This window comes from Urocampus carinirostris, chromosome 5, assembly GCF_059441175.1.
Source record: "Urocampus carinirostris isolate Australia breed hairy pipefish chromosome 5, RoL_Ucar_1.0, whole genome shotgun sequence".
Classification (NCBI taxonomy): Eukaryota; Metazoa; Chordata; class Actinopteri; order Syngnathiformes; family Syngnathidae; genus Urocampus; species Urocampus carinirostris.
In genome coordinates, this window is record NC_142353.1 from 7,769,199 (window position 1) to 7,793,137 (window position 23,939).

General features: G+C 39.6%; 2 protein-coding genes across 3 annotated transcripts; one reads left to right on the forward strand and one right to left on the reverse strand.

Annotated features, from left to right (window-relative positions):
• Positions 1–657: 657 nt before the first annotated feature.
• On the forward strand, positions 658–16,919 carry hnf1a (HNF1 homeobox a). The gene is made up of 10 exons (XM_088335535.1): positions 658–1,163; positions 3,250–3,449; positions 3,542–3,722; positions 8,958–9,160; positions 9,261–9,403; positions 10,916–11,057; positions 12,297–12,464; positions 12,542–12,657; positions 13,474–13,558; positions 15,947–16,919. Exons 1-10 carry the CDS (start codon positions 868–870, stop codon positions 16,075–16,077), a joined length of 1,665 nt encoding a protein of 554 aa, XP_088191661.1. The 5' UTR covers positions 658–867; the 3' UTR covers positions 16,078–16,919.
• On the reverse strand, positions 15,722–22,715 carry c5h12orf43 (chromosome 5 C12orf43 homolog). Of its 2 annotated transcripts, none has more exons than XM_088335536.1 (6): positions 22,550–22,715; positions 22,324–22,351; positions 20,478–20,576; positions 20,337–20,401; positions 20,168–20,255; positions 15,722–16,777 (listed from the first exon to the last, which is right to left on the reverse strand). In XM_088335536.1, the coding sequence occupies exons 1-6, from the start codon at positions 22,665–22,667 to the stop codon at positions 16,456–16,458; spliced, it is 720 nt and encodes a 239-aa protein (XP_088191662.1). In that variant the 5' UTR covers positions 22,668–22,715; the 3' UTR covers positions 15,722–16,455. The 2 variants fall into 2 exon arrangements, with proteins under 2 accessions (XP_088191662.1, XP_088191663.1); XM_088335537.1 differs by having other exon boundaries at positions 20,478–20,562; positions 22,550–22,670.
• Positions 22,716–23,939: the final 1,224 nt, after the last annotated feature.

A 23,939-nucleotide genomic window follows, 5' to 3' on the forward strand; every position in this document is an offset into this window, starting at 1 on the left:
TAAATCCAGCTTGCCAAAATCATTTTTGGCGTTCCATGTGTTCCGTTACTCCCCAAGCCTGCACAAAATTTATTAGCATATTTGCTATTGGAGTAATCCAAAAGTAATTGAAAGTAATCAAGTTAATGTAACCCTACCCAACCCTGATCGTTCATTTCAATATTTTGGCCTATCCTCACAAAATCACGATGCTGCAAAACAAGAGAAATACTGGTGAGTGTAAAGCACTTAGAAACAAGGCGCAATAGGGCCCTCTAGTGACGACCAGAACAGATCGCCTCTAAATTGCCATCTCAACTGTTGACAAACTGCAACATGGGAAAACCGTGTCTACAACCACCACAGCGTTTAACGTGTATAGCAAACTGTTATTTGACAAATGCCCTTGTGTGTTAAAACGTCTTTATTGGTCAAAAAATAATAATAAAAGAATAGGATTTCACATGACAGTGTTACATTGAGAGAGTATCTGTTGTGCCTTTCATTTTGCAGTTGTTTATTTTCTTCTGACCTAATTGTTTGTTAAAGTGCACTTTGGTCTCCATTGGGGAATGAGAGATAAGGAACAAAGTTCAAGTCATGGGGGGGGGGGGGGGGGGGGGGGCGGTGAAGAGGAAGAAGGTTAAAAAAAAGAAAATTGACCTTTGAAAGCCTAACAGCAGGTGGAGAGCTAAAACCAGGCAGCTCAGGATTAATCGAGAGGAAAGTAAACATAAAGAAATAGAAACTCATTTTTTTCTCAACGAAAGAGGGATTACAAACATGACAGTACCAAGCTTTGCCCATCCTGCCAAAGCTGTGAGTGTGTAACCTGCACACAAGAGCAGAGTTTGTTTGCAAAGCGGGAGCAGGTAAGAAATCGACCTCATGGAGGGCGAGGATAGGGCCGGAGGAACAATGCAGAGGCCTAGCCGCCTTACGGCCCTTCAGGAACAGCTGGTTTGGGCCCTTCTGGAATCAGGCTTGTCCCGGGACGTCTTGATCCACGCCATGGGGGAACTGGAGCGAGAAAGGGCCAACGGGGCGGAAAAAGGAGAAAGGGGAGATGGGGAGAGCTCCGAAGAAGGAGAAATGGATTACCCGCCACCGATAATTCGAGATTTGGAGAAACTTCCTCCTGAGGAGGCGGCCAAACTGAGGGCTGAAGTGGAACGGCTCCTGCAGTAAGTAGATCCGAATCTTGGTTCCTCCTAAATGTAAATCTGTCCCCTTTAGCCAAAAATATAACCTGCAAACACTCCTAGATTGGGACCACTGTTCCCAAAAGCTCCCTCCTTTTAATGTGTGTCTACTTCACTCTGGCGCCTGAAGCCAATTTAAAGAGGGTTCCTCCTTTGCTAGTTACTAATTACCCACCGCCATCATTATTCTGTGGCCATTTCTTAATAAATAAGCTATACGCATATGCAGGTGAAGATTAATGGAAAAGGGCTGTCCCCCCCAGTCAGTGTTTGCATAGTGACACGTGAGCTATCCAAATTTGAATACATGATTTGCAATATGAAATCTGTTTCCAATCCGTTTGCAAGTCAACTGTTGACAATACAAATTTGATCTCAAATATGGTGTTATTTTGAACTGGATGCATGGATTATAAAATTACCAATATTAGTGTGGTGACAATTATGTTATTTTTCTTGTGGGAAATTGTAGTATTGACGAAAAAAGGCTTTCAATGCTCCCCGTTCATCGTTGCAGCATATGGACTTTGCTCTTGTGTGCTTTCTCTTATCTCTCTCTGTCAATAATGCTTCTGGGCACTTCTTTCCAAATGATCACATCTGACGGGAGTTGCAAGATTGATGTTTGTTTTGCTCTGCGAAAATACCCAGTTATTCCTGGAAACATTAAGAAAAAATAGTCTTTTTGAAGTACTTTATAAGACACTAAAGCAAATGACAAACATAGTTATCAATATGCTCTGTATATGTACCGTATTTCCGGACTATAAGGCGCACCTGAATATCCTAAATTGGCAAGAAATTTGAAAAGGGGTATGGTGGGTTATTTTCAATCCATCCATTATCTGCACTGCCTATCTTCAGTAGGGTCGCAGGGGTGCTGGAGCCCATCTCAGCAGTCTTCGGACTGTGGGCAGGGGACACCCTCAACTGGTTGCCAGACAGACAATTCACTCTTATTCACACATAGGGACAATTTGGACCGACCTATTAACCTAACATGCATGTTTTTGGAATGAAAACCGGAGTGCCCGGAGGAAAACCACACAAGCACGGGGAGAACATGCAAACTCGCAAACTCTTCACAGGAAGGCTGGTAGCTGGACTTGAACCCATGACCTTAGAACTGTGCCGCGGGCGCGCTAACCCATCATCCACCGTGCCGCCTGCGGGTCATTTTGACCTCAAGATGACAGGAGGGTTAATATCGCAACATGACGAGGAAATATTGTTGCTCTATTTATACGCTATTAGTATTGGGAAAAATTGTAAATATAAAAAAACATTCCCATTTTATTGTAGGTTTTTTGGGGGTTTTCATTTTAAGACATTTAGGATTGAAAAGAATTACAATATTCTTTTACAAATTCAACTCTATATGTCGCTAACCCTTCACCATAACGTTTAAGCTTGAGATTTCTTTCTTTTTGGGTGAGGGAGCAAAAACTTGTTACAAATTGATTTGATTCAGATCACATCAATACTGGAATACTGTTGAACCACCCCCCAATTTTTTTCCATGTGGTTAAAAAAGTACAGTTATCCCCCGAACATGCTTTTTTTTAACATGGAAGCAATAATACAAATAATACATGACAGATTTAGAAGACAATTTCTCATTAATTAACGACAGTATTTAACTAACAATTGAGGGAGCATTTAGATAGTGTATAGACAAATTTCTGAGAGGATTTGTTTTTTTCACATGACAGCGACGATATGCTCAACAGTATAAGAAGATGTAATAAAGTATGTTTGAATTCTTGGTAGTTTTTATTGAGATTCTGATATTCAATCGTCTTGATTTGAGTTTGCATGGTCTCCACATACTTGTGTCCGTTTTCTCCAACAAAAACATATAGCAGGCTAGTCAAAGAAACTAAAATGCATGGAGGTTTTATTGTTGTTGGAAATGTGTTCTGTTATGGACTAGTGAGCAATAAACCTTCAACTAAAGTCAACGTATTTTTTTTTTAAATCATCAGTAATCCTGTACAGGTTAAGCGTTAACAAATGAATGAAAGAAAGTCTACACTAGATGGTTGTTTTGTCTGCCTGCTGCCAACAGGGAAGACCCGTGGCATGTTGCAAAGATGGTGAAAAGCTACATGCAGCAACACAATCTTCCTCAAAGAGAAGTGGTGGAGTCCACAGGCCTCAACCAATCGCACCTCTCTCAGCATCTCAACAAAGGCACGCCAATGAAGAACCAGAAAAGAGCTGCACTCTACAGCTGGTATGTCAAGAAGCAGTGCGAAATCAGCCAGCGTGAGTATAAAAGATACACTAGCTGTCATTTGATGAGCCTCGAAAATTCCTCAGAGTGGACGGTATAAAACTTTGTGACAATAACTTGCTAGAATTCACTAATGCCAAACATGGCCTCACGGCAATGGAGGAGCCTGGCGAGGACTCCAGGAGAGGTCGGAGGAACCGGTTCAAATGGGGTCCTGCTTCTCTGCAAATCCTTTTCCACGCCTACGAGCGACAGAAAAACCCCAGTAAGGAGGAGAGGGAAAGCTTAGTGGAGGAGTGCAACAGGTGGGACTCAAAAGTCTTTTCATGCATCGTATATCTACTTGATTGTGTCTTTGCATCTGCTTTCAGTAAGGGCATGTTGTTTTTCCCTATTCACATTCAGCACTGCATGAAGAGTCATCCAACTGCCTTCACATTCAGTATACCAGTGTTTTTCAACCTTTTTTGAGCCAGGGCGTGCATGTTTTTTACATTGGAAACATTTTGTGGAACACCACTAGCCAAAAATGTTATAAAATGACACTGAACAGTATGTTTAATTATAATATAATTTATAATACCCCCAGTTTTTACAGCACAGACACTTGACAATGACACAATATTTGCAGAAAATGATTCATGTTTTGTAAAATTTTAAATTTTAAAAAGTGACATTATATAATTTCTCACAGCACACCTGACGATCTCTCACGGCACTCTAGTGTGTCGCGGCACAGTGGTTGAAAATCACTGCAGTATACTATACTGTACTATACTAAGTATAGCTAGCCATAGTCAGATTCTTGTATATGCAAAACCACAATTTTTAAAGCGTAAATAAACAGTAAGGATTTCTGGACAGTATAATCAGGCTTGGGAATACATGTACGGCGTTGCGTAATCGGGAAACGAATTTTTTTTAATTGTATTTTGTTGCACTCAAATAAAAAAAACATGTAATTAAATTACAGGTATATTTTGTAAAAACAATGATTACTTAGCAATATTACAATTTTATCTAAAAGCATTTTTATGTTGCACACTACACGGGACAATGTTGAAGTCCGGTGTGCTTTATAACTCTCGCTGGGGGCTACAGTCAGAGCTGTCGCCAAATGACCCATCTATATCAACTGGTGTTTCCAGAGCAGATGTGGGTCAAGTCACATTTATTTATATAGCTCTTAATCACAAAAAATGTCTCAAAGGACTGCACAGGATTACAATGACACAATTACCTGATCTTAAACCAGCATGCGGGCAAGGAACAACTCAAAAACCTCAGTGTGAGGAGAAAAGAGAAACCCCCTTCCAGGATTGACCAAGGTGAATCACAATTAGCATTAGCATTACTGTACACAGAATAGTAAACACTAGGTAAGATGTTGAAAATGTCTGGAAAGAGCATGATACCAAAGTCTATAACGGCCACGACGCAGCTTGCCATCTCTGCCAGCTGGTAAATGCAGGGGTTAACATGCTTCAGGTCAGACGCTTGTCCGCTGACTCATCTCCAATCATCCTTCTCCTTCGTATCAGCCAGGCAGTTAGTCGGAAAAAGACAGGACAATACAGAATATGAGGTGGGCATCAATCATAAGCTTTGGAATAGAAGTGTGTCTTAAGCCTCGATTCAAAAACTTCCCCTGAGGTTGCAGATCTTATCTCCGGAGGCAGGGCGTTCCATAACACCGGGGCCCGGATGGAGAACGCTCTCGAGCCTGCAGACATCTTGGCTCTCGGAGTCACAAGTAGACCGGCATTTTCCGAGCGCAGACTCCGTGCAGGAACAAAGGGGGAAATCAAATCAGAGCGATAAGAGCGTGCAAGCCCCTGCAAACATGTATATGTTAATAAGAGAACCTTAAAGTCACATCTTAAGTGGACTGGGAGCCAGTGCATGTTGGCCAATACAGGAGTAATATGCTCAAACTTTTTGGTCTTAGTCAAAAGTCTAGCTGCCGCATTCTGAACCAGCTGCAAACTTTTAATGCTAGACATCGAGAGACCAGAAAGCAATACATTACAGTAATCAAGCGGAAAAGTAATAAACGCACAAATTAAAACCTCTGCATCTGAGTGGGACAGCATCGAATGAATCCTCGCAATATTACGGAGGTGGTAGAAAGCTATTCTAGTAATATTTTTCACGTGTAACTAAAACGACAGATTAGGATCAAATATAACACCTGGGTTTTTGACCGAGTCACCATGGGTGATATTACATTTGTCTAGGTTCAGGGTAGTGTTTGAAAACAACTGACAACAGTGAGCTGGACCAATAATCAACATTTCAGTTTTTTTCTGGGTTAAGGCGTAAAAAATTTAGTGACATCCATCTTTGAATCTCAGTAAGGCAAGCCTCCAGATTTCTACAACTTAAATGTCCAGTTGTTTCCAGTGGCACATACAGTTGAGTGTCATCTGCATAGCAATGGAAACTAATATTATACTTGCGGATAATGTCACCAAGCGGGATCATATAAATACTAAAAAGAGGGGGGCCAAGTACAGAGCCTTGAGGCACACCACAGGGGACATTAGATTGTTTAGAGGTCAGATTGCCATAGTTAACACATTGCATCCTGTCTGCCAGGTAGGACCTAAACCACGAGAGTACAGTTCCTGAGATACCAATGCGTTCTAGATGAACCAGTAATATGTTGTGGTCGACAGTATCAAAAGCAGCGCTGAGATCCAGCAGCAGTAACATTGACGAGGCACCGGAATCTATTGCTAAAAGGAGATCATTGGTTACTTTAGCCAGGGCTGTCTCAGTAGAGTGATTTGCCCGAAATGCTGACTGGACAGTTTCAAAGAGGTTATTTTCTGACATGAAGTCATTTATGTGCTGTGCAACGACCTTTTCAAGTAATTTTGCAAAAAATGGCAGATTTGACACTGGCCTATAATTACCTAGGCTTTCTGGGTCAAGGTTAGGTCGCCTAAGCGTGGGTTTAATGACGGCAGACTTGAAGGCTACAGGAACAATACCCGAGAGTAGCAATATATTAATAATATTTAAAACTGATGGTCCTAAGATCCCAAACATAGGTAGAGTAGACAAAAAATGTACTCAAGTAAAAGTACAGTTTCTTCAAAATAATATTACTCAAGTAGAAGTAAAAGTAGCCATCCAAATACTTGGGTAAAAGTAAAAAAGCACTTGGTGAAAAAATTACTCAAGTACTGAGTAATTGTAGCAACGTCATATTTATTGATTTTTTAAAACAACCAATCAGATCATCGAATTATCAAAGTCCATCCAATCAACAAAAACATAATTTAATTTATAAGTAGATTAAAATGATCAACGTAAATTCAAGTGATTTGATAAACAAAATAAAAATAGGAAAGATCAAATAAATAAATTAAACACATGAAGCACCAAACATCACATTGAAAGCCACAATCTTGTCTTGACAGGCTCTGCAAGCAAAACAACAAGCTAGCTGCTAGCCCATTAACTCGAACAAAGGAGACATTGCATATTGTAGATGGTGTTTGGCACCCTTTTTAAGGGGAAAATACTTTTGACGTAAGGGCCAGGGATTTTTTTGGTTTGAACAATTTTATTGACACTATTAACAGCAAATAAACAATGTGATGTTTGAACAATTTTTCTCAACAATTTTAACAGCAATTAAGCATATTCACAATTTGTTATATCTGACAATATGACGTTTTAACAATTTTTTTCCGACATTTTTAACAGCAATTAAACACACAATTTTATTATATCATATCCCAACAATATTAGTTTTTATCGACACTTTTAACAGCAATTAAATACATTCACAATTGCATTTTATCATATTGAGGTTTGAACAATTTTTATCCCCTCTCCTGTGTTTTCATAGTCGGTATTGCTCAGCGACATTTTCGATCTTCCACGCTGTAATTGAATATGGTCACGTGACGAGGCTGCTACGTTTGATTGGCTAGAGTCTGGCGTAGGTCTCGGTCATAATAAAGACTTCTTACATGGAGGGGATTTATTAAGGAACGAAGTAACGACCTCTGTTACCTAATATAGCGGAGTAAATGTACCGTTTTATTCTCACAAATGTACTCAAGTATAAGTATAGGGATTTAAAAATACTCCTAGAAGTACAAAAAAAACCCAAACTTACTCAAGTAAATGTAACGGAGTAAAAACATGCATGTCAGGTGAATTGGCTGGTCCAAATTGTCCCTAGGTGTGGTTGAGCGAGTGAGTTGTCTGTCCCCATGTGCCCTGCGATTGGCTGGCAACCAGTTCAGGGTGTCCCCTGCCCACTGCCCGATGATTGCTGGGATGGGCTCCAGCACCCCCCCGACCCTACTGAGGATAAGCGGTGTAGCTAATGAGATGGGAGATGAGAAATGCACTTAGTTACTACCCACCTCTGTCCCAGAGTACTAATCAAGCCTGACCGTTCTTAGGTTCCCGAGATCAGTTGTGCAGGTGGTATGGCCGTAAACGTGATTTTACATGAGATTTCCCTTTTGAAAAAGTATATTTTATAACATAATAATAAAGTTTTATGGATTCATAAGTCGGTTGCACAATACAGAACTGTACTTATTCACACTTTTGTTGGTGGAAGTGGTGTAGGCAAAAAGATTGACTCGCGATATTTGAAAATTATTTAAATGTAACACCTGCAACCGATAACCCAAGAAAAACAGAATGTTTTTCATGTTAATGTGAACAGTCAAACGCCTCTGACTTTTGACAAGCATAAGAGAAGCAAAAAAAAAATTTTATAGCCTTGATCAGGCAGAAAGCATATTTAAAACACTGTGTAAAGGCAGAAACTTACTTAAAAGTTTCGTACAAACCGCATCCACCTCTTCCACTGCGGGGACAAGCTCCTCCATTACCCCCATCCTCCTCTCTCCAGCTCTCATGCACGCTTATTTTAATTTATTCAATCTCGTGTTGATATTGACTTCAAAATGCCATGTTTAAAACACACAGGGGAAAACCGCGTTTTTTTTTTACCATAATACACTAATTCTGGCCGAATTTTCTAGGTAGTTATTTTTTTTCAAGTTTGAGCCCTGATTTTTATGTGCTGGATGGATTTTCTTCTGCGCTACGAAGGTCTGGTCAGTACGCAAATGCACAAGTGCGCATCTTAGAGGGAACATTGATCAAGAGTGTCCGCTAGGATCCTGTAAAACTTGAGTTTAAGATCACTAGCATATTTTCTCCCATTCTGGCACACAAACACACAAAATGACAACCACTAGCAGGTATGACAGCGTTCTTTTTCTCTGACTTCTAACCAGGGCAAGTACTCTTTTGCCTCCAGGCTAATCCCCAACCACCAGATAGGTCACAATCTTTACAAATAAATGAAAGGGTCGATCCATAGAGCTTTAAAACACAGGCTGCAGTAACGCTTTGAGCCTGAGGAAGCAGTCACGAGTAAAAAATAATCACAAAAAAACGCTTAATTTAAAATCTCAATTATTGTGGAAGTCAATGCACGTGAATGCATCCTGTATAAAGTTCATCAATGTGCTAGACTTTTTTTCTACTCCTAACAGAGCAGAGTGTTTGCAGAGAGGGGTGTCACCTTCACAGCTAGCTGGCCTGGGCTCCAACCTGGTCACAGAGGTCAGGGTGTACAACTGGTTTGCCAACCGCCGAAAAGAGGAAGCCTTCCGTCACAAATTGGCTCTTGACGGGCCTTTCACCAGCCACTCGGTTTCTTCTTCCAACCCTACTCTTTCTTCAAGTCCAGAGCTCAGTAATAGTCTTAAAATATTTAAATTCCATAAGTGCGTTTTTGTCATGGTCTTTTCTTACAATATTGACAAAAAGTGTTCGATTTTTCACTTTTATACTAGGTGTCAAATACAGCCATCAAATGCAATGTGATACCCTGTCCTCCGCCAGAGGTGGCGCAGGGGAAAGTGTGGGCCGTCTTGTGGCCAGTCCTGTCCAGCTGGAGCCGAGCCACACACTCCTCGAGAGCCACCATCCCAAACTCGTGAGGGACTCTCCTATGCAGCCCCTGGCACTGTTGGGCGTGTTACTGAAAATAGTAATTACTTAAGAGTTACTTCATTGAAAAAGTAACTCAATTATCTGTCAGATCACCAAGTCCAAAAAGTAGCGCTAGTTACAAATTACTGTGTATACTGACATTGAAGCCAATCCACTAAAACATTTTAGAATAGCCACAAAATAAAATAAATAGAAGAAAATGTCTAGACCAACCTGTGGAAGCAGTGAATCCTTCACATTTCTGGACTTGTACAATCTTGAGAGCTTGTAAATGAACACTTACCTGGAAAATTCCATTTCCACTTTATCTCTGCGCTCCTCTTTTGCATTTCTGGGTACACTACAAGACATTTGTTTTTTTTTCCCTCCTGGCACGGTTTTACTGCAACAACAAAAAAATACAAGTAAAAAGCCCCAAATTTCTGCACACTTTTCCCGTAAATTCTGCTCTTACGTTTGCCCCGTAGATTTCCTGTTGGTTTGTTGTTCTCCTATAAGCCACGCCTTCTCCCCACATGCTGGACATCCGTTCACGGTGACACACAACCAAATATGCGCTCATAGACTGAAACCCTGATTTGAGTATTTGTCTTGAGAACATAGCAGTAAAAGATCGGACTCATGCAAGCTGGTTTCTTATATCTTCCTCCACGCGTGCTAAAACATTGACTTTCACTACAAAGCTGGAAGGAAAAATCAAGGCCATGGGGATGTGCTGCTTTAGGAAACTTCTAGGCATCAGCTACACAGCCCATGTGACACAATAAACAGTTTGCAGAACCATCAGTTGGCACATTGGACCCCACGAAGAACTGTTGTCAACCGTGCACAGACGAAAACTGCAGTGGTATGGTTACGTCATCATCAGGACTGGCAAAGATCATTCTCCAAGGCACAGTCCAAGAGGTCAGGAAGAGAGGAAGACAGAAAAAGTACTGGGCCTATAACATCAAGGAATTTACTGGTGCCAACTTTGCCACAACCCAAAAACAGACCAGGAACAGCAGCGGAGAAAGCTTTTCGGAGTTACAATCTGAGTGGTGCCTCGACGACCCAGGCGGTTAAGGGAACCGTGAAATCCCTCTTAGAATCTTATACACGGTATGGAGAATATCTCCATGAGGGGAAATACAGCGGTCTTGTACTTTCTGCCTGCCATAACTGCATTTAGTTGTACTTTGTATGTAAATATAAACATGACAACCCTTCAGGGAACATTGCCTGTGAATTGAGGCTTATAAGAGGGAACCTGAATGATCAGGATCCTTCAGCAGTTGAAAGTCATCACCTGCATTTAGGGGCTAGTAGACTGATGCTGTAACACACTACATAGTAACAGACATTGAAGTTACAAAATTTTATTAATAACACAATACAGTACCCCAAGAAAAGTAATTGCATTTCAGGAACACGTTCCCTTTGTGACCTTTTGGTCCCAACACTGCCCGCCAGTGATATTGTTCACCAAATTGATCTTGTTGTCTTCTGGTTTTAGGTTTCCAGCGGAGGCCCACTACCACCTGTAAGCACTCTGACCTCCCTGCACAGTTTTTCCTCATCCCCTGCATCCTCGCAAGGCCTCATCATGGCCTCATTACCCAGCGTCATGAGCCTAGGAGAGTCTTCTCTTCTCATTGGTACATTTGAAATAAGAAACAACCTTTTTATTTACTTACATTCCTTCCTAAAAGCTGCTATCATTTTTTTTACATTTTTAACATCCTTCATTATCTGCACCGCCTGTCCTCTCTAGGGTCGCAGGGGTGCTGGAGCCCATTCCAGCAATTTTGTGCAGTGGGTAGGGGGCACCCTCAACTGGTTGCCAGCCAGTAGCAGGGTACACAGCGACAGACAGCTTACTCACTCAACATGACATGCATGCTTTTGGAATGCTGGAAGAAACCGGAGTGCCCAGAGGAAACCCGCGCAGGCACAGGGACAAAATGCAAACTCTACTCGGGGAGGCTGGAATTGAACCGCTGACCTCCGCACCACCCAGCCGCTGTGCTGCCACATTTTAAACACTGCAGCTTTAAATAGGGCGCTGCTTTATTTTTTTGGGGTGGGCGTGGCAGAAACAAGCTGGGCCCTAGCTGTGGTGCCATTTGGAGCCTTGTGTTACCGCGGCAGCATGTCCCCGGTCGTTCGACTAAGCCAGCGCCCAGTAGCTGGCTTAGAACTGGTGCGGACCAGGGCAATCTAACTAACTAAAACAAGGCATCAATTTATGCCAAAGGCTCTAGATGTCAAAGTAAAAACAATGTAAAGTAGCGTGAGTAAACTGTGACAATAGCTATGATGCCCTTTGGTAGCCAAATGCCTCGTCATCTAATTAGTGACCCGCATCAATGATTGAACTAGATTCCCACTGTCCCTATGTAGTACGTTTGCAGTCTTAGCAGAATGAGCGGGGAAATGTCTAAGAAATGTAACATATTTTGCTGCGTTTAACACACTCCTTTATGGGCTCTGTCCGCAGCTGTCAATCTCAATCAACTTGCACAGCAGTCATTAAGTCATTGTAAAAATCACATTATCATATATTGTATGCACTAGAGCGACAGAAATCCTAATACATAAATGCTTGATATCTTTCTAACAAGTAGCTTTGTACTGATTGAATATTTTAATATAGCAGCAGATGATTAATTATGAGGTATATTTTTCCTAATTTAACAAGTTTTCAGCCCGATAGGAAAACATACGCAATAATGAGTCTCCTGCTGCTACACCAAAGTCTTTAATCAACCAAGACAACTTGTTAGAAAGATTCAAAGCATTTATGTATACATTTTTCACACTCGTGCGTTTATGTTAATGCTGCTTAAATTAATATTGACTGCTGTGCTAGTTGACACACATCTGTTGATTTTCAGGCCTGGCTTCAACACAGCCTCAAACAGTGCCAGTTATAAACAACATGGGAGGCGGTTTCACGACTCTGCAGCCGATCTCATTCCAGCAGCAGCTTCACGCTCAGCAGCCGATGCCTCAGCAGCTCCAGAGTCACATGGGTGCCAGTCCATTTATGCTGCCAAGTCACAGTAAGGGAGCAGCAGCAGCAAGCTGAATTGCAGCATAGTTTGTGGGAAACGTGACTTAAATCTACTCTTACTTGTAGTGTATAGCAAGACTGATTCCCCTCAGTACCCTTCATCCAGTCTGCTGTCTCAGGCCATGGTCATCACCGACAGCAGCAGTCTGGGGACACTAACCAGCCTCACATCTGTCAGACAGGTAATTTACTTAACCCTCATATAGGTTTTAGAAATCTATTTCTATTCATCCATTAAAACTAGAGACGCCCTGATCAAGATTTTTACGCTTTTACGATCTTATCTCATTGTTCTTTTTATGTTGCCGTGATTATTTAAAGCAGGGGTCTCCAATTTTTTTTCAAGCTGAGAGCTACTTTCTGTTACTAATTAGTGCAAAGGGCACCCAGTTTGATATGCATTTCTAAAATAACAACTTATCATTTTATTACTGTGTTATTACCAGGTTATTTTTTGGAAGTAGGGTTGAAAAGACTCAACCCCCAACGCATAATTTTATGAGAAGATAACAATGACCCAGCACTGGTGAACTATTTTCAGAACAGGTCCGTAGACACCTCCGCTGTGTTTAGGGGACACCATGGTGCCCACAAACACCACGTTGCAGACCCCTGATTTGCAGCCCCCTGAATTGGGTTGACTCATCCTACAAGCAAAAAACAAAATAAAACACGGACTATCATAAAAACTTGTGTTTTTAAAATACTTGCTGGTCAAAAATATTGTATTTGTCTTACATGTGCCTCACCTAGAGGGAACTGACATGATTATCAGGCATTTTGTTGCTACGGGTGCCCCCCAAAAAACAAAAATCTTATGAAAGGCTAGGCAAAAGAAATGGTGGTTTGGTCATTTTGAGTTTTCGTAGTTTGTATTTTCCCCTTGTGCTTTGTAGCACGACACAATGCAGTGGCATCTAGTGGTCAGTGTCACTTTAAAAGTTCAAAAAATCCTGATAGCAATTTATTGGAATGTTTCAATTTTCTTTGATTGTCAGATTCTAACAACAGATCCTGAGGAGCAAACAGATCCTTCACTACATGAAAATTCTCTGCACCTGCAGGCTCACACACCTGGACCGGGTATGCACACAACACCAAATGCTAATGTAACAAATATTTTCTTGACACAACCTAAAATATGTCTGCAATACAGCTGAAGCATTACAAGGTTTATGAAAATTCAATTATCATGCACTACTTTTCCATTCACCTTATCAGCTGTTCCTGGTCTGTGGTAAAATCAGTGTTGCGCGTGTTACTAAAAAAACAGTACCGGTTGTTAGTTACTTGATTTAAAACGTAATTCAGTTATTTCCCCAGATTACAGACACCAAAAATTGTGCATTACTCAGAATGTAACAAGTTACTAGTTAATACATATGCTCTTATCGAAGGCAATCTCTTAAAACTGCTTTATAACGGCCAAATAATAAAAGAAATAGAAGAAAACGTGTACACCAACCTGTGGAAGACGTGAACCCTTTGTATTCTTGGCTTGAGCAATATTAAAAGCGTGCAAAAGAACACTAAGCCGAGACACTCATATCCATTTTGTTTTTGGGCTTCAAAACATTGAAAGATCTACTTTTCCAGTTTTAGGTACTGTCCCAGACTTTTTTTGTTCTTTTAAGGTGTAGTGCATTGGAAAAACGAATTTACAAATAGGCCTACAAATACAGAAATCCAGCACACTTTTACCATAAATTCTGTGATAAAGTTTTCCCCATTGATCTGTTGTTTCCACAAAAGCCATATCTTCCTCCCCACACCATTCGCTATTGATGACACGAAACCAAACATGCGCATAAACTTGACCTCCTGATTTCAGTATTTTATAGTTATAAATTTGGCATGAATGCGAGTATATGTGGTATACTCAGTTGTTCACTCAAGGGAAATAAAAACATGCCCACCATTCAAGAAAACATTGTTGGCAAATCCAAGGTACTGTAGGTCAGTGTTTTCCAACCTTTTTGGAGCAGACACAATTTTTTTCATGACGAAATCTCGAGGCACACCATCATCAAAAACACTACAAAGGAATTACCTATATCCATGTTCTATTTTTAAACTTAAATAATCCTGTAGCTAAATTCATAAAGGTTTTTTTTAATATACAAATTGTGGTCAGCAGGGCTCCGGAGTAAATACAGGTTTTTATATTTTGTTTTATTTTTGCTGTAATTTTCGATTTCACATTTTTAACCTGTTTGTTTTTACTAAATATTACATTTATTTTCTAGATAATTAACAAAAAAAAAACACTTAAAATTGGCACAAATTATCCAGGAATGAACATTTTCTTTACTACGTTCTATTTTTTAAAAGTAAAAATAATGATTAATGTTTTTCAAAATGTGCAAGATCTTTATTTGATGTATTTGTACTTTTTTTGCAGTACAATCTCAAACAGTTACATCAAACAAAATAAGTTATTAAATATACTGTGCAAACTCATATGAAATGAAAATGAAATGAGCTGCATTTATATAGCGCTTTTCAAGTCAATGACTCCCCAAAGCGCTTTACAATGTGCTCCACATTTCCCAATAGCGGCCTTGCAGCCATGTAAGGCGCTAACCTGCTTATTGGGGGTATAAGGGGTACAGTGTCTTACCCGAGGACACTTCGACATGTAACACGGACAAGCCGGGATTTGAACTGGAATCCCTTGATCCCAAGACGAGCGCTCTAGCCTCCTGAGCCACTGCCTACACTGCCACCCCATAACTCATAAGTAGATTATTTGTATATTAAAAAGAAAAATGTAGTCTTCTGCCACCTACTTATATGGACGAATGTTAGAATTACCCAGGTCATCATTGGATGAAAGCAAAGTGACCAATGGCTTGCTTTTGCAAAGCTAAATAGGGCAATTTTTGCAGCACACTGGTTTGAAAACACTGCTGTAGATGATAGCGTGAATGGTGTAGAAGTATTCAGCAATCAGAGGACATCGAACTCATTATTTACTTTTAATGAGTGGGGGGGGGGGGATTTTTAAGGGTTATAGTTCTATCTTCGTTATTCATTATCCGTTATCGGTCAGTTCATAATACGCTACAAAGCCTAGGAGCCGGGACACTTACTCTCAGCCAAAAGGCCAAGCTAAGGTCCTAGCCCTAAAGCCTTGCTGCGATCATTGCGAATGCACCGTTTCCGGAGGTACTGCAATACCGGGCCGATACTGTAAAAATTTAAAAATATGACAAAACTGGAATTACGCAGTAATGCATCATATAGTAACGACAGAGGAGTTACAATACTTTATTAATAACATGTTGCAGTACTTGTTACAAAGAAAATTGCGTTCTAGAAACACATTCATTTCTAATGTGTCGTTTCCTCTTAGCTTTACACACTATTGGAACTAAGGTTCGCATAATTAATTTTCTATTAACACTGTGATCATGACATGCATGTAAAAAAAATTGTTAGACTGATTAAAGACAAATGTTTTGTCAACAGCACCAAGCCAGAGCCCAGAAATGTACTCAGCGTCCCAGACAACCGAAAGTCACCAGTCTCATCTGCTGTCTCCTTCACCAACAGACATTAGCTCTTACATTCCAACACAAATGGTCTCTCCAGCACAATAATGCACAGCTCCAGCAATGTCTGCCCAGCACCAACGTGACCGAGGACCTGTTTGCTGAGGAAAGGGCCGAAAGAAGTTTAGGTTTTAAAAACTTATACAATTTAGTTGTGACACAGACAAGTATTGTGTTGGAGATCATTTGCTTTTTAGACAGAATAAATGGCCAGATTCTATAACAAATTTGTTTTATTTAAAGACTTTTTATGGTCCGAAGAAATTTTATGCTTAGCATCTGTTGTGACAAACTGGGAAACTGTATTAAACAGCATGATTTTACCCTCGTGTGTTTATGACTGTAAACATGAGATTGGTTTCTTGAATGTTTTTTCATGTTTAACCTTTATACACATTAAAAAAAAGCATTTTCATGACAGTCCCATTAATCACTTTCTGCCACTTTCTTTTTCCGTTTGACTTTGTGGCGTTCCAGCTTTGAACCCTTGTTCTCTTCGTCGTTTAGATATCCTTTACAATCCAGAGTTCTGCTTCCTTCAGTTTCCGCCCGCCGCTTTCTCTTCTTTTTTTTCCTTTTCTTTGCAACACAGTCCTCTTCTGGCACAGCCAATTTTTCCTTTCCGTTTTCTGAGCAGGAATCTGCTCCTGCAGCCATCGTGGAGGAAACGAGTGATGATGATGGTAAGAAATCGTTTAATGACACAGCAGCTTCCTTCAGCGTCGCTTCCATCTCACTATCGCTGTCTCTAGACCAGAAAGAGTATTGTTGCATTAAGAAGCAGGAAAAGGCAAGCTTGTTCCTTCTCTATAGTACAATACCCCAACTAAATACCACCTCCCTAAGAATAATGGCATCCTACTGCAGATTTATTGAAGACTCATTCCTCCATTTGCTTTGTCTCAGGTCCTCTGCTTAAAAATATGTTGCAGGTGCCTTCTAAAGTATGATCGTTAACCTGACTAAAGTGAAAGTTCAACAAATTAATGAACCCTGCACAGATAGTAAACTCCCAATGACTGCCTGTTCCCATGCATCCCTTATTTCTGCTGAATGTTCTTTTGCTGTCAACGAACATAAAAGTTTGAATGTCCTCTGACCTCAAATCCATCTTAAATGCAGAACAAAACCTTTCCTCTATTTGGCTGAAATATTGAAAAATTTGCACTTTATTGCTATTGTTTAGTTCTGTGGGTTAATCCATGGCCATACAGCAGGTAACTTCAATGAACCCTGCACCAAGTTGACAAAAAATACAATTGAAAAATAAAAAAAACGCAAATATTTCTTCCACACAATACTTCGAGCCTCGTACACATACCCTGGCATAACTTTTAGCCCTGACGAAAAACGTTCGGCGGACAGGCACTTCTCATTATATTTACACTTTCCTATGGTCCAAAGTAGACTACTCCGTCCGAAGTTGCCGTATGTATTGTGGGTGGACCTTAGACATGCGTCTGGTCTGAAAGGCCCGATTGAAACCACATCATGGTTTTGATATTTCTGTCATTGTGGTCACACAATGTTGCCATGAAAGTAAATCGGAGAATTATCCAGAAAAAAAAAATCATAATTGTTACTAAATCTTTTTAGTTCAAAAAAATATAAATCTTAATAAAATGTTTACATTTTTAAAACTTCCAAAAATTGAATTTAAGACATTTTAAAGACATTTTTTAAAATAATAAATGTCATGCATATCAAGACTTTTAGAGGATCCGCGGGAACCCTGTACAGAATAATTTTAAAATATACCTTTCTTTTCCTTAGGAAAAACAGTCAACCAAATAAGCCACACTGTTGCCTCCATGATGGAGCACAGGCAAGGAGGCAAGAAATAAATAAATAAAAAGAGAACCGTATCACAGTGATCCATCTGTGGTTTTCCGGTTAATGAGGAGCAGAACCACCCGCGAAAGGTGACAATCCGCGAAGAAGCGTTACACCTTTTTGGGGGCATATTCATTAAAGCCAGTTTACTAAGTGAGAAAGAAAAGAGGAAAGAAATGAAAAATAAACAATTTTAAAGATAAACACTTCTTTTAAATTAGTCGTTTTTTGTGGGAGGAGGTGGATGCTTTCATTAAAGCCGAATGGCTCAATGAGAGAGCGAGCAAGGACAAATAAAAACTGCTCAATTTAAATCAGGTGTTGGTTTTGTGCTGTTTTTTGGTGCACCCTCATCAAAGAGACTTGCAGACTGAGAGAGAGAGAACAAATTGAAAACAGTTTGAGTTAGAGTATCACTACTGCGCATTTTAATTAGTTGATGTTTTTCTTTTGTTTTGGCCCACATTCATATAAGAAATTCCAACAGAGAGAGGGAGAGAACAAATTGAAAACTGTTGGATCTTGAAGATTAACACGACATATTTTAAATTTGTGTTTTTTTTAATTTTCTAATCTAATGGCCAATCTTGGCTGCCTGAAACGTTCCTCGGTGGTGGGGGAAGCATGCGTTGGATATGTTTTGTTGACCTTTATTTAAAAATGTGTTTATATTTCTCAAAGGAGTGAACTAGCGACAACCAAAGCGCAAAGTAGCTAGGGGTCTCTGTATTACTCTTCTTACGACAGTGATAGTTTTAAATGTTAGGATAAGATAAATGACAAAAATAAACTGAGATGAATGATGACAGAATCATACAAGTTGTATCAATGAAATGAAAATAGATAGTCAATGTTTGACCATCCTAGTTCAAGTGGAAAGTTAACAAAATTTAAATACACATATACCTAAACAATAACACCTCTCTAATTTGTGACATTATTTTGCGACGGGGTTATAACACTTTTAATTTAATTCCGTTTTTTATTTAACATCAGTTAACATTAACTTCTTATGTTGCCATATTTGTTATTATCATTCATCCGTTTAAAAAAAAGTTTTCGTACATTTTCATTTTTATTATATAAATATATGCAGCCTGTGCTGAGTGAAAGGTGGAAGAAAAAGTCACAAGTTTTGTTTATGAATTATCGTATTTTTCGGAACACAAGACACACCTAAAACCCCAAACTTACCAGAAATTTCGAAAAGGCACCTTACAATCCAGTACACCCAATAGACCGGAAAATATGGTCCGTAGAATTGGAAATGTATAACTACAACATACGGGAAGAATTAATGAATTAATTCATTTGAGTTGTAATATTAGATTTAATTATAATGTAATTACGTTCTATGAATTAAGTTTTTTAAATGTTCTGATGATTCTTGTGATAAAACCGTTGCTCTTACAGTAGTTTTCATATGCCTGATAGTCCAAAGTAGAGGTAAGATCTTAAGCCCGACCTGAAATTCGGGTCAGACCTAGCATGCCAATCGTTGCGTTCAGGTTTGGTCCAGCCTCCCTTTCGCTGACTTTTTTTTTATTATTATACACTCGTCATTGTTCTTTGTTTCTTTATCTTTGTGGAGAATCCGCAAAATGGACTCCGCCCCCCTTACGCGCAAGGCACTGTACATCTGCGCGCTTGGATGAGCATCCCTCCTCCTCCTCCCGAGTCCTCACAAATAAAATATGAAAATTCAGGTTTGCTTTGGGCTCGGTCCCTCAAATCAAGTTAATTTGTCGGACTTGGGCTGGTTTGGGCTTGAGTACCTGCAGACCGGTTGGGCTGGAACTTTTAGGCCCTATTTTACCTCTAGTGAAGAGCACCTTATATCTAAAAAGTATCTTTTTTAACACTGGTTTGGATTGTGCGCCTCAAAACCCAGTGCGCCTTAAGGTCCAGAAGATAAGGTAGAATACAATTTTCAAATAACTTTGGGACATTCCTCTTTAAGGGTTTGCTGCATTCAGCTAGCTCACCTAACTTTCTGTTGAATTTCTTTCAAGAAAACTGTCATTATTGGTCACTCGCATTCCACAAAATCCATAAAAGTACATTCTACTACTAAAGTGGCCTTTTTCAAACACACAGATTCCCTCTCATGCCCATCGTGGAAGTCTGCCAGCAATGAGTTCTTGCCTCGGACGAAACTTGACAAAATTACATAATTTGCCACATGCACTGATGCAGTTGTCTTTGCAAACCTGCACTGCTCTAAGCTTTCTGACAGGAGGTTCTTTGAATTTATATGAGATTAAGGCAATAAAATACATTGTTACAGCGCAAAACATATCCAAACCTTGAACTTGCAATAGGCTTTCTTTGAACAGGAGCAGGGGGGTCCTCTGCTAGATGTTGTGGGACTGATGTAGAGAACAAGAGAAACCCTGAAAGAATAAAATATATGATTTTAACTGAACAAACCAACATTAAAAAAAACTACTAGAATGACAAGGGAATGAGTTTACCTTCATCATCATCTTTTGACACAGTCTTACAGATCAATATCTTAGGCTGGATTTCTGTCAATCGACTAGGTCAAACACGTAGGGATTTAAACATTTATAAAAACATTCATCAGTTGAAAGTTAAAATAACATTTTGGTCACCTGTCAAGAAGTGTTCCCAATTTTTTGGCCACATGAGTTTGAAAACCCTGGGTGACCTGGAGCTCGTTGCCATCATGTTCATGATCTGCAACTGCAAAACTTTACCACAATGACAGTATTACAAAAACAATCTTTACATAGTGTACAGTACTCTGATCGCAACCCTGAGATGCAATACAACAAATACCTGTCGAAGTATACGACTTTATTGGTTTTAAACAATCATATTCAGAATAAGATAACATATTTATCCTACCTTATTAAAATTCTTTATTTCATTAAATGTCATTTTATTCAGCCATTGTTTAAAAATTATTGTAAATGTATTGATAGTTGGCATGCGCATGCTGATTAGATTGTTTCCGTGATCGGACAGAAGCAGACATGTAGTAGATCTACATCTTGCAAAACTTAAAAGTTTTTTGAGAAATGAAGCGATGGGAACAAATGTGTAATCTTGGCACCAAAAATGACCCAAAAAAGCGTGACAAGTGCCCTGCACTCCTGGTAAGAATATTTAATATAGATAAACGACGAGAATCCATGATACTCGACATACAATGCAAAACGATGGGTTTCAAAAACCCTCAATGCTGTGTACACATAGTAAGCATACCTGTCAACCTGTATGGTTTTGCAGTACAAAGTACGTTTATTATGCATTTAAAAACGTGTACGACGTTCAAGAAAATCTGTACGGAAAGATGCAAATTTGTCAAAACGGCAAATCAATCAAGTCAAACAAGTTCGCCGCTATCTCGGTATCGGTTTTTTTCATTGCAAACGAAGCGAGCCGTTTGATAATACTGTGCGCATGCGTCTGCCGCCTCGGATTTCATGTGGTAGTTATGTAGTGAAAGGAAGTCAGTCTCTTTTTAGAGAACTGGCTTTTTCGGGTCAATTCATTAAAGAGAACCTCACTCGCTTTGATGCATTATATTACGAATTATTATGTTGTATAAAGAAGTTTAAAAAAAAAGGGAAGTATAAGAAGAGAAAATGAAAAAAAGCCAGGTCTGTTGTCATCCCTTTAATCAGTATATTACCAACAATAATTTAATGCAGAAAATGAGCTAATAATTTGAATAAGAAAATGTATTATTCTACTTATATTTGCATGTATTTTTTTATTCTACGGTTAACGTCCAAGCTACTTAATTTTTGAAACTTTTTTATAATAAACCTCATTCATGTCGAGCAACTCAGTATCTCACAACAAAATGTTAATTAACAATATATATGATATAACGAAACATATATACAATATAATATGTAAAACAACATAACTAAACACGTTTGAAAAAAATAATATGGTGTAAGATTATTTGGTATTTTGTAAGGGAAAATACAACATTTTGTAAGGGCATGTAGCCCTGGAGGTTGACAGGTATGAGTAAGTATTACTATGTTCATAATAAATCACCCCCAGAAAAAAAAACTGTTGGTGGGAAAACGTGATTTCTTAGCTTTGCGCATTTTAATAATAATAATAATAATAATTTCCTTTGTATTGTTATTCTTTGTAAGAACGAAATGTCGATACACCTGACCCGTTGTAGCGAGCCGATGCAGCCGCAGCCAACAGAGGGCGCCGCCATTTTTACCAATGTTATAAGTCTTAAGTATGACTCGGCCGAGGCGCGAACCAGCGACCTCCCAGTCTCAAAGCGGGCGCCCTACCATCTAGACAGAATTGACTGTATTACGACGGTACCTGTAAATTCCTCTTGAATTATGAATATTTATACGATTTTGTCTTCATCGGGGGAGTATTAGATATTGTGTCGTTACAGAAAGTGTGTATTAAATTCAGTTTATTAAGGATGAATATTTATAAAGAACTTACCGTTTTGATTGTTTTGTTTTGCCATTTCCTAGGAAAGAAATAGGCAGATCCAAAACTGAGAAATGTCGAAAAAAAACATGAAAGATAATGCTGATAACATTTTGAATTGCAGACAATATTCTGAGTTGCTAAACAACATACATCACGGAATGACTTAGTAAGCAAGCCTACGTCGTGTTGTACACATTTCCACTGGCAAAAGGAATATTTAGACAAAACAAATTACCATTAGTCCAATATTTCTGTCCAACCCAAACTGCTTCTTGACACCGTTTCAACTGTTCATCATCGCTGCTACTGGAGTCTTTTGAAGACCTGCTCATTTTCACTGCACTGGCCGCCATGCCTTTACACGCGCTCAACTATTTCCTGTTTGGTACTGAGGATTGTGGGTAACCTAGTTTATTGCCGAAAATGACAGGCTAGCGCAAAACGTATGCTACTGATTCTGTATTATTGAGCGCCTTCTGGTGGCATAAAACTTCACTATTCGGAGCAAAAACAATACTCCCCTAACTCTAAATAATACGCAAAAATACATGCACATTCATTTAAAGCTGCATTATTTACAAATTACTATTAGATCGAGCAATGGGAATCAATTGTCTCATCTCATTAGCCGTACCGCTTATCCTCAGTAGGGTCGCGGGGGGCTGGAGCCCATCCCAGCAATCATCGGGCAGTGGGCAGGGGACACCCTGAACTGGTTGCCAGCCAACCGCAGGGCACACAGGGACAGACAACTCATTCGCTCATTCACACCAAGGGACAATTTGGACCGGCCAATTCACCTGAAATGCATGTCAATTGTACACAAGGATAATGGCCCGGCATCGCCGGGCATTCTACTTTTGCAAGGTTGTTGGGGGCGTGGAGCCACCAAGCGCGCACGCTCACGTACACGCAAACACACACGCACACACAAGTTTAGATTTAGATAACATGATCCTCACTTTGAGGAAGATGAAATAATTTTCCATCATCTTGCTGCTACAGGTACCAAAAATACAAAATCCTTGCAAAACGCTGAGCAAAACAATTGTAAGAAAACGGTGCGGTCAGTTTGAGTCTCTGTTGTCTGCATTCTTCCAAGTGCTTTTGAGCAATCGTTCTCAGTTAAACGGCGCAGTACAGCAACATTAAGCAGTCAAATAATACACAATTCCCATAAAGGTTGAATTGATACTGACATACACTACTTTTCAAAAGTTTGGGGTCACCCAGACAATTTTATATTTTGCATGGAAAAGTTGCATTTATGTTTAAAAGATGAGCCATTGATGTACAGTATGTGTTCTTTAATTCCATATGAATCTCTTCCTTTTGGTGGCTAGTCTCAGACATGGCCTTTTTTGCCACTCTGCCTTGAACGCCAGCATCTCAAAGTTGCCTCTTCACTGTAGCTGTTGACACTGGTGTCTTCCGGCTACTATTTAAACAAGATGCTAGTTGAGGATCTGTAGGGCATCTATTTCTCAAACTAGACTATAATGTACCTGTCATACTGGCACTTATTTCAACTCTGGTTTGAGCCTGTTTGTGTTTCTCTGAAGGGAGAAGTACACACCATTGTAGGAGATCTTTCGATTCTTTTTGGGGGTCAATTTCTCGTATGA

Bases quoted from the DNA above. Each gene is read 5' to 3' on its own strand.
- hnf1a (XM_088335535.1), top strand. From the start codon at position 868: ATGGAGGGCGAGGATAGGGCCGGAGGAACAATGCAGAGGCCTAGCCGC. The intron at 12,658-13,473 runs GTAATTTACTTA...TTTGATTGTCAG, and splicing joins GCCTCACATCTGTCAGACAG to ATTCTAACAACAGATCCTGA. The intron at 13,559-15,946 runs GTATGCACACAA...TTTTGTCAACAG, and splicing joins GGCTCACACACCTGGACCGG to CACCAAGCCAGAGCCCAGAA.
- c5h12orf43 (XM_088335536.1), bottom strand. From the start codon at position 22,667: ATGGCGGCCAGTGCAGTGAAAATGAGCAGGTCTTCAAAAGACTCCAGT. The intron at 22,352-22,549 runs GTAATTTGTTTT...TTTCTTTCCTAG, and splicing joins ACAGAAATATTGGACTAATG to GAAATGGCAAAACAAAACAA. The intron at 20,402-20,477 runs GTGACCAAAATG...TGTTTGACCTAG, and splicing joins TTGGGAACACTTCTTGACAG to TCGATTGACAGAAATCCAGC.